Raw genomic sequence first — 10,680 nt, 5'->3', positions numbered from 1 at the left:
ATCATTCTAAGCACAGAATAGTAACATTTTACTTCTCTGTGATTCTAAGCATCAGCACGCCCATTTTGTTTGTAGCGCCATCTATGAATACATATTGCTGAAAAGAAGGAGATCGGCGTATTGTATGGTATTGATGCATTTGGCCTGAGGTTGTGTTTCAGTATTTTTTATACGGAGTAGCCGTTCAGAAGAAGTTGTTTTAATGAAATTATGTCTTAATTTTATCATCTTTTCTGATATCAATATGCCTCCCTCAATTACAGTGATAACACCTTAAACTCAAAGATATAGTAACAGTACAGTAATTAATGTATGGTTCAGTTTCACAGAAGTCCAATCGTGATGTGATGTTATTGCCCGGTAGTTCTTAGTATCATTCCTTTGCTGCTTAAGTTATCTGTGTGGTTTTATTTGCTCTTCATAAACATTTTAAAGCATCGCTTGCGTAATAAAACCAGGATAATCATAAGTCCATTTTACAAGTCCTCCAAATATAGTTAAGCGTTTAGCAGGGAAATTTCGATTCCAGTCTAAGATTGCGGCTTTCCGCAATGGGTGGAAAGTCTGATTTTCCGTAAGTAAAGTAGAAGTTATTTGAAATTATTTTACTTATTTTTATTTATCTATAAATATTTAAATATAGCTTACTAAGTGTAATTCATACAGTGTAACTTTATTTAGATTGCTACATCTCTGCATTCGAAATTCTTATTTACCGGTATATTTAATTAACAAATCTCAATAAAGTGGGTTGATTATCAGAGGTTTTTCATTTTCAGCCACCTTCATATCGTAGCAGAGGTCGAAATGGAACGTTGATTATTAGTAAACTGTCTCATTTTTAATAATCAAGTATACACATGACATTAGTGGTGCGTGAGATGAACTGGAGCGGTGTACCGGCCCTGTTACCGGGTCCGGAGCGGTCTTTTTACTACTGCAAACAGCTTAATTTATAATAAAGAAGGGTATCGAATAATATAAGTAAATAAGTTGGATGCATGAAAATAGTTACCCAGTAATATAATACATAATTCAAAATTTAAAAAAAAGTGGTATATTTATTTATTATATGAAGTAATACCTGCCAAAACTTTAAAGTAGTATAGGGAAGTACTTCACCTTATTTTTACTTTTCTGTTTTTCCAGTTTAAAAATTGTAAAAATTTTTTTTTAAGCATTTTAGAACATACGCTAAAGATCGCTATATATACATATATATCAAACAATCAAAAGTCATATATTCTGTACGTTATTAAAAGATTATGACCCCTGTAGCAATGCAAATGTCTAAAAAAAAAAAAAGAGAAGGTGACTTCGCTGTTAAATGTGATCGTTTTATAACAACCCAATAGTTATATAACGTTCTGGTGAATGCACTGAGCAGACAGTCACTAACCCTTTTTTTTTTTTTTTTCCCCTCAAGTTTCTTGATTTGGATATATGCCAGTTGCCAAAAGGAACCGTTCACGTACAAGCAGGAACTCTGAGACATCTAGGTAGCTTTTACACTTTGGCCTAATATACTGGTAAACTACATGGTGCGAGAAGTATTATAAATGTAATACACGCCTATACGTTATGACTTCTAAATTTGAGACAAACTGGATGTTTTTTTATTGTGCTGTTATGCAAAAGATTTGCAAATTTAGATCTGAAGCTTCCAACCTCATATTTGGCATAAATGGCATCAAATTTGATGGATTCCTATATAGTGTAGTTTTCTGTATACTTGTGTCTAACATATTATTTTATTAGATTCCATGCATATTATTAATTATATTCCATATGATTTCATACAGTAATTAATAAAATTTGTTTAATCTTTAATATAATTTATTATTTGGCCTGTATTTTTGTATATATTGATTTAAAACAACAATGACATTTATTAGCTTGGAAAAGGGTGGCACCATGCATAAAAATAATAACGTTTATTCTATAAAGTGATTACTAGGTTCTCCTATACCTCTATTGAAACAGCTCCATAAATTTCTAGGCAAGAGGGATTCTTAAAGGCCTCTTCCACCAGAGGCAAAGGGAGTATGGTTTTTCATTATGAGTTATTCTGGGTTTTTCTGCCTACACAATATTCACATCCACCTATGAATACATACACTTGTACAAATATGATAAACTGGTTCAATATGATTCTGATGTGCTTTAAAACCAACAGCATAGTCTATTGTGTTCTTTGAAGAACATTCCCAGACCACCTTGTAATATTCTTCCAAGCAGAAGGTTTAATACTGTTAAAACAGGGCTGGCTCAAGGGTATATGGTACCCCTAGGCCAGTGCCTACTCAGCCTTACCCTAATGCTGGCCCTGTGTTAAAACATTCTGGACAGCTACTTGTTTCTGATAAACTTTAAAAAGTTTGAAATAAACTTTGAAATGTTTATTTCATGCAAAAAAGTTTTTTAGTCACTCTGTATAGTTTAGCATTTGGGCTGATTTCATGACTGTTTATTGAAGTGATGGATATTTTATACAATACCAAATTAAAGTATAATTTGATTAGTTTATAATGGCTATTTTTATTACTCATCCCCTATGAAATGTGTGGTGCAAACAGTTCATCTTGACTTCTGAACTGTTGGATTGTTCAGCAATTCTCTCAGTGAACTGTAATCATGGCAGAACTATAATTCAGTGGGGAATGAGACAGTGATCTCTTTTTAAATTAAATTAAAATTATTTCCATGTCATGAAATTGTTATTAATGTTCCCTCTTAGGATTTTATGGCAGATATCATAGAATTCTGAGATGGAATTTTCCATATGTAGTGATGTCAGTTTGCTTGTTTCCTTTGAAGAGTGTAAATATATTGTTGCATTGATTTAAATCCTACTACTGTGTGTGCATGTGCCCTCTTAATGATTCAGCTGTCCCGGAATGGCCTTTTCATTTAATAAACTGATTTAATAATAATAAAACATGTAAACTGTCTTGTGAATACACATCTGTGTTAGAGCTTATATTCTGCCTCATGTTTGGCCTTATAGCTTACCTGCATAAATTGTCCTCTATGTATATTGTATTCATTTAGCTTTCCCTTGAATTAAACTAGAGGGAAATTGTTGGTATGAAAGTACAAAAGTAGTCAGAGGATGCAAGACTGTCGGCCTTAAATGAGATGTCTTAATAAAGTTGGTGATGGTAATATGTACTAAAAAAAACAAAGCATTTTTTTTTTTTAGTACTTTATGCCCCTTTTTTTTTCCCCCATTCCAAGTTCATGGTTATGGATTGTGTCCTAGGAAAAAAGGCATGGTACAATTCCTCCTATTAACCCTCTATTTGTCCTTCATTCATGAGATCTTTTGGATCTCACGAATGAAGGATTGGATAAATTATTAGAAGGAATGAACAAATATAGTAAGTAAAACTTATTTTATAGATTCGTTCTAATAATTTCTCTGATCTTAAAATTGTCCAGTTTAGATTTTGAATGAAAGTGTTATTTGGAATGTTTCATTGCTAAATTCCTATAGATAAAAAATAATTTTATATTTAGATTTTGTAATGGTCATGGCCATAGGCATTTTCAGCTACATTGTAACTTTTATTATTGGTCATTGGAAGTACATACTAATTTCTTATAATAGTCAGTACTCAGTCAAGATTTGTTGGTACCCATATGCAACTTACATCTGAAGTACTCCTCCCCCATTGGGAAATTTTTAATAAGTGATCACGTGGTATCCACTCATTACAGGTGTCCTGATGCAGTGCTTACCTTGCTTATTGCAGCCTGATACCAGTCTTGCAATTTGGACCATGATGCATCTGTTTGTTGTGATTGAAATATTAAAAAATGTTTCTCCCTTCAAACTAGCTAATTTTTTAAAATTTATTTAGAGGATGTAGCAGGGAGCATGTCCCTTTTTTTTAACTTAGTATTCTGCAAAATAGACGACAGAGATAAATAAAGTAGCAGCCAATTTATTTATATGCAACTAGTATATTTGTATTTTATATGTGCAAAAGTGTTGCATAAATATTTCAAAGTGAGTTGTATGTATTTGATATTAATACAACTTATTTTTCAAAAGAAACTACATTAATGCTCTAAGTGCACTAGATAAATTTCATTCTGTTCCTTCTCTTTCATTCATCTAAACATTTTTTGCCATTAAGAAGAAAATCCTTGCTGTAAAAGCAGTACATATAAAAATTGGCAATACTTTTAATATTTTTGCAAAGCACTAGAGGTTCTAATATATAGGATAAATAAAAACATATTTGAAGACATTATAGCCACAGTCTGTGCCTATGGTACCGCTCGCCATTGGGACAGACTGTGAGACAAAATTTGTTCCTCCCACTCCACTCTGCTAACTGGAAGCAGGTGGGGAAGAACATTACTGCCCTCCTACTGATTCAAAATATATTTTTCAGACCTGTATTCCCCCCCCCCCCCATTAAAAATCAAAAGTTTGGTGCAGTGAAACACCCAGAAATTTTGCTTGGGGATGGGACTTCACCCTATATGTCCATAACTACATTGTTGGCAATATGTCCATACATTCCACCACACTGATAGCTATTACAATCATCACATGGCAGTGTAATTAAATGCCTTTTCACCCTCTCCATGGGTATGATTGTATAGGGAGGTGAATGGATTACAGACTTTTCTAAATAAATTTTATTTTTACTAAAGGTTTTTATATTCCATAAATTATTTTTATCTATTTAATCTTACCAAACTTGCACAACAACTCCTAGCTATATGGGGATCATTTTGATCCTAATCAACAAAGGATTCTCAAATTTTTCAAAGATAAATCAAGGGGAAAAACTTTTCTTGAGAAGAGTTTTCCCCTTGATTTGCTCACCCAGCTTTTGATTTTTTTTTATCAAGTGCTGGATGAGTAAAGTTTTAAATCGCTAAATAAATTTAAAAGAAAAAGGGGGAGGCTCAAAATGACCCCACCATGCAGATGCCAAAAGGTTGATATCAGATGACATAATTCTAATTATATCCTGAAAGTTGTCAGTAGAGCACCCAACAGAAATCGATGTAGTCAAATGTTGTCACAGGATTTTCTTAAGAGGAGGGCTAGAGCACTATTCTGAGGAATCATTAATACATTTTGTTTATCATGTAGCAGTAAAAAAAAAAAAAAAAAATCCACATTAGTTTCATCATAGGCCCCTACCTGGGAATGCTCTTAGTTGCAGCCTATTTCAACATAGACAGGACAGTACAGATCGGATTCAAGAGGCAGCTGTAGATTTATTAACATGCCTTGCATTAAACTCATAAATGTAAAAATAATCAGGTGAAGTTTTTATTGCATTTGCATCAGTAGCGTAGCTACCCTTTTTCGGGCGCGGAAGCAAAGAACATGTTCGGGCCCCCACTTAATTAATGAAAATTGCAAAAACAGGAGACTGCCAAAGACGCCTGGGCCCAGAGGCAATTGCCGTACCTGCCTACATGGTAGCTACGCCACTGATTTGCATCATTAATTTTATTTGTGTGCATGCATGGATTTAGGTTTGAATCTACCAGACAAATGCTCATGCACACTGCATAGCATTTTCTGTTATGTCACTTCATTTGACACTGAAGTGGAAATTCATATTTTTTTAATGTGAAATTTTTAAATTTTAATCAATCAAATTTTTAGTGTTCTAAATAGAACTAATTTCTAACCTATTGTTGTTTAAGTATTATAAATAAACTTTATATTAATCATTTCCTTTATGAGGCAAACTGAAAAGTGCTTGAGACGAATTTTGTGAAATTTGAACCTTGTAGCAGAAATGCCCATTCTTGCAGTCGCAAAATCATTTTTGTTTGATCGCAGTCGAAAAACTAATAAAATATTACACCATAAAACAAACAGTAGTATTTAGTTTCGTTATTAATTTTCTTAAGTATTAATTTAAGAAAAATAATAAAGAAACTATTATTTTATTACATTTATTATTATTCCACTGGAAGCTGGTTTCATTTTATATTCCTTCGTTGCGTAGATTTATCAAACGGATAAATCTTTTGTGTTAATCTTTACTATTTGGCAACATGATTGTACGGAAGCAACACTTGTAATAATAAATCGGTGGCGAAACCACTAAAACAAAGTAGAAAATATTGTAATTAGATTTGCTAAAATTTCATTGCAACATTCCTTTTATTGCGTAATAACACATTACGTAATGTTATACTTGCTGTCAGGTGGATTATTTTTATTTTATTTTATTATTTTTTTTGAGTAGCTAACGGATTATTTACAATTTTTTTTATCAGGACTTTCTTTCGCTCGCCGCACATTTAGTAAATTACTGAAAAAGATATGTCAACTTCATTAGGTAATATAACTGACCTTGTCTACTCATTCCATCAAGGAAATGTAATCAAATCCTATCCTGGGTCATGGCCTTCCAGCAGCCATACATCTCAAGGCCACACACTTAGTGTAAAGACAGACACCTTGTAATGACGTTATTTTTGCGTCATCACATGGCACCACCTCCAGTAATTGTTCCGAGACGTTGTGCGCAATGCTTTCTTCCACGAAGTTGTTTCCCAAGCAGTGCCAGACTATACAGTTTTTGGATTAATATTAGAACGTAAACCACGGCCGTCTCAAGAATGATTTTGCAAATATGCATTCTCTTCCATCCCCCACCCATTTGGCCACCATATTCATGCTGTTCAAATGTAATCTGTGTAGATAAGCAGCATCTTACACCCATTATTTCCGTACTTTTTATATGTCGTGTTGTTTTAAATTCCGTAATAGATTAACAGCATTACAATAATGTTTTTTTTTTAAACACTGAATAAAATCAATTTTGTACCTAATAAGGACAACTGGTTACATGTGATCTGTTGTTACTGTTAGCTGTATTATACATTAAATTAAATCAGTTTTGATCTGTTAGAGAAGTTTTTTTTATAAGAAAGTGTACAAAAAATATTGCAGAGTTTTGCCACGTGTTTGAATTCATACAATACCTGCAAATGACCATTCAGCCACAGTTATTGATGTCTAGTTAAGTTTTAATTTTATTTTTATTTAAGTTTGATTTTGCAGCAAATGGCATAGTATATTTAATATTTTAAAACTTTCTTGTTAGGCCTTAATGTGATATTGTAATAAAGAAGTATTAAGGACTGTTTTGTTATTGGCAGGAGTGTGTAATGATATCCGAAGACCCATGTGCATGGTTGATTTTGGGGACCCCATTTATTTTTTTATAGCTGTGCTATACCATTTAAGAAACACTTTGGAGATTGTTCTGTGTCGGGTGCACTGCTCTGGAGATGGTCAGCCACACTCTGTGCACCATTAACAGTGAATTGCCTATTTTTGTGGTGTCCTGCAGAATCAGACATGCATGGCCAACAACACTCAGTTCGACAGAAGGCCTTCTGTTTAGTTTAAATCCACTATATCTGAATAGTAGTTTCAATGCATTTAACGCAGCTTGTAACATTCCTCTTCCCAACTGGAGAAACAGTTATGCATGGAATTCATGCCTTGGACAACGTTACACCCAAGAGTGTTTCATGGCTTTCAAAATTTATACAAGCAATGTATAAATCTACAGGTTGCAAGCTTCTGCTTGCTACCTGTAGATATCGAACATCTGCATAGGATCATTGAGAGTAATGGTATGCACATGACATTACTCATTCCTAGCTCTACACAAGGTTGAGAGATAAAAGGGAGGAAGAGAATAAGGGAAAAAAGTTGAATTTATTTATATCTGGTAGAGTCGGGATGAGGTATTCCTCACCTGAGACAGCTTTTCTGTTAAATACCTTATTTATGTGCCCTCTCTAACTTCCTCCATGACAGTATATTCTGCCACTTGTGACTCATTTGGAGGTCTGGGTTTAGAGAGAGTGGAGGAATTATTAAAGGTGTCCTCAGTCACGACCCCACCCCCTCCGTGATTTATTCGGTCTTTTAGCCTGTACAGCTTGTAAATCCAGGAATACATAGCACAATATGGGAATGATACTAATGTGGCAAATAAACAACTTTGCTTTCCAAGGTTGCATGTGGGGCAGGTACTTCAAAAGGTATACCCTATTCCAGTGCTGGTACTTGGTATTTAGCTTTCCTTACCTGTTATAGTTACTTTTCTTAGCTGTTATGGTTTTAATGTTCTTTTTATTTATTTACGTTTATTTAAATTTGAGGAAATTAATTAAACCCTGTTTAGATCGAATTGAAATCTTTGCTTGCCATAGACAGCCTGACTAACATGCCAGTCGGTCTAGAGAATTGGCTACTTTATAATTTTCTTGAAGCTCATAAACTAATGTAATAATAATTGCAAAGTGGTACATCATTATTTTTATTTACAAACATCAGATGGAATGCTCCATTATGCAGTATGAAACAGAGCATGCACTAAATGGAGGATAGACTTAGCCTCTTTGTTAGAGGCCAAGTCTATCCTCCATTGTGGTGCCTTATGCCATGGAGGGTGATTTGGTGTTGTGGGATAATTCTAGACACTAAGACATTGTGACGTGGCAATACTAGATAGGGGCTACAGTCCCTTCCCCAATTTTTTTTTTTAAATGCTGTGTGAGATCCCTCACACAGTGATCCCTCAAAAATGAAATGTGATTTTTCTGGGCAAGAAATGTACTTTGGGAGGGGATAAAAAACCATTATGTTAAAATTAGAATTTCCTCTTACTTATTTGCATCCCAATATATTTGTCACATTCACATGATTCCAGGACCCTTTCTCATAGTTGTACGATTGCATAGAAAATATGGTTGGTTTCTTTTTCTTATTTTTAAGGCTTACTGTGATATCTGGTATAAAATCACTTGCCACAACTGCTTCTACCACCAACATTAATTCCCTTTATATTTATTTATGTATTGGGTCATTCCACGTCAAAGTGGCGCCTAGGGGTCCATGCTCGACCATGTCAGTTTTATTTAAACAGGTTTCAAATGAAGCTGTGCAAAATTTCAGTTCAAAATATAGTATGCTTGAGGCACCAGCACCTTTTTGTGGAGGTCACTTGTGTTAAGCAGAATAAATCACAAAAAGTTGTCAAAGTTTTAAGTGTTGCTGTTGCACAACAGTGAGAGGTAGTGCTCTGAAACTTGATATACCTAGTTAACTTTTGGTTCCAGGATCAAAAACCTTCACATTTTTTCTAAAACTGGTACCAAAAATTTGTCACGACAAATTTAAGCAAGACTTTTGAAAGTCATAACATTGAAATAAAAACCTTTGGTACCTTCTTCTTTGGACATTCCACTTACCAACTGCATGAATTCAGCATAACTAAATATCAGCTCTTATACTTGTTTTCTGGCTGAGATATTTTCCTTCAAAGAGTGACTCAAAATTTGAAAGTGAAATGTGATCTATATAAGGGCCAAATACCTTAATATGGGACACCTTCAATCCTCTCATTTTTGCCACCACTGGAAAGGGCATAGTTTCAGCTACAAGGGTCATGGTTTTGTATCTTTGCACTTAAGGCCTTAAAATTAAGCCTAAACATCGAGTAGTTTTATATGACGTATTGTTATTTTGTGAGATCTTTTTTGTTGCAGAACACTTCCTTAATCCTGACTAATGTTCAGAATAATCTAGAAATAGAGTATATTCCAGAATTCTAGAATATATTCTAGAAGAATACCCAATAATTATAGAATATTCTTGAATTCCAAGAAAACCGAAGAACATTCTAGAACTCTGGAATATTCTAGAATCATACAAAAAAAGTATAAATAGCTGATATTTTAACCATGCTGTTATTAATGTTTTGTCTTCATATGAACAGTTTGTTTTGTTCCTCTATTTTTTATTGTTTGACTGTAATAAAGTTAATTAAGTTTTAATTGCTTGCTTGCAGAAATGTCCACTTATTAGTCAGCATGAGAGCCATAGAATCAGAAGATTTTGCTGGAGATAAGCTAGACTCGTGCATAAGAAAGGCACCTGGGGTGGATGGGATCTATCCAGTTATTTTAAAGGAGGCGGCAAAGCAACTAAGCAAACCCTTAGCCATAATTATGAGAGCATCCTTGGACTCAGGGGAGGTTCCCACGGACTGGAGATGTGCAAATGTGTCCCCAATTCACAAAGGTGGATCGAAGGGTGACACGAGTAATTACAGACCAGTTAGTTTAACTTCTGTTCCGGGTAAAATAATGGAGTCGCTGGTTAAAGATGCATTGCAGGATCATCTAGACAAGACTGCAGCAATAATTCAGACACAACATGGGTTTGTTAAGGGAAAGTCTTGTCTGACAAATTTGATTGGTTATTATGATGTGGTCACAAAGGAACTGGATGCAAAAAATAATTTTGACATCATATACTTGGATTTCAGGAAAGCTTTTGACACTGTTGCGCATGGAAGACTACTGTACAAATTGGAGCAGAATGGTATTAAGGGTAAGTTGCTACAATGGATAAAAGGATGGTTAAGTGGGAGAAGACAGAGGGTGGTAATCAATGGGTGCTGCTCTTCGTGGACTGTTATTAGTGGAGTCCCACAGGGTTCGGTGTTGGGTCCACTGTTGTTTTGTGTATTTATCAATGATATTGATGAAGGTATATCAGGCTTAATGTCGAAGTTTGCAGATGACACAAAGGTTGGCAGGGTTGTTAATGACAGTAATGGCAGTGTGCTACTGCAACAGGATCTAGATAATTTGGGCAGATGGGCT

General features: G+C 34.4%; 1 protein-coding gene across 2 annotated transcripts in view; it reads left to right on the top strand.

Moving 5' to 3' along the window:
* The first annotated feature begins 149 nt into the window (after nucleotides 1-149).
* The window catches only part of LOC150080424 (mitochondrial glutamate carrier 1-like), a 112,642-nt gene continuing 102,111 nt past the window's right edge, over nucleotides 150-10,680 (top strand). For both annotated transcript variants that reach the window (XM_090381765.1, XM_090381764.1), the window contains exon 1: nucleotides 150-574. In XM_090381765.1, coding sequence (XP_090237891.1) covers nucleotides 552-574 — 23 coding nt within the window. In that variant the 5' untranslated portion in view covers nucleotides 150-551. The remainder of the gene's footprint in view (nucleotides 575-10,680) is intronic.

Source organism: Mastigoproctus giganteus, chromosome 9, assembly GCF_048544385.1.
Source record: "Mastigoproctus giganteus isolate SK-2022 chromosome 9, ASM4854438v1, whole genome shotgun sequence".
NCBI classification, from domain to species: Eukaryota; Metazoa; Arthropoda; class Arachnida; order Uropygi; family Thelyphonidae; genus Mastigoproctus; species Mastigoproctus giganteus.
The sequence above is the reverse complement of the archived record's forward strand: the minus strand, read 5'-3'. Positions and strand labels throughout refer to the sequence as shown.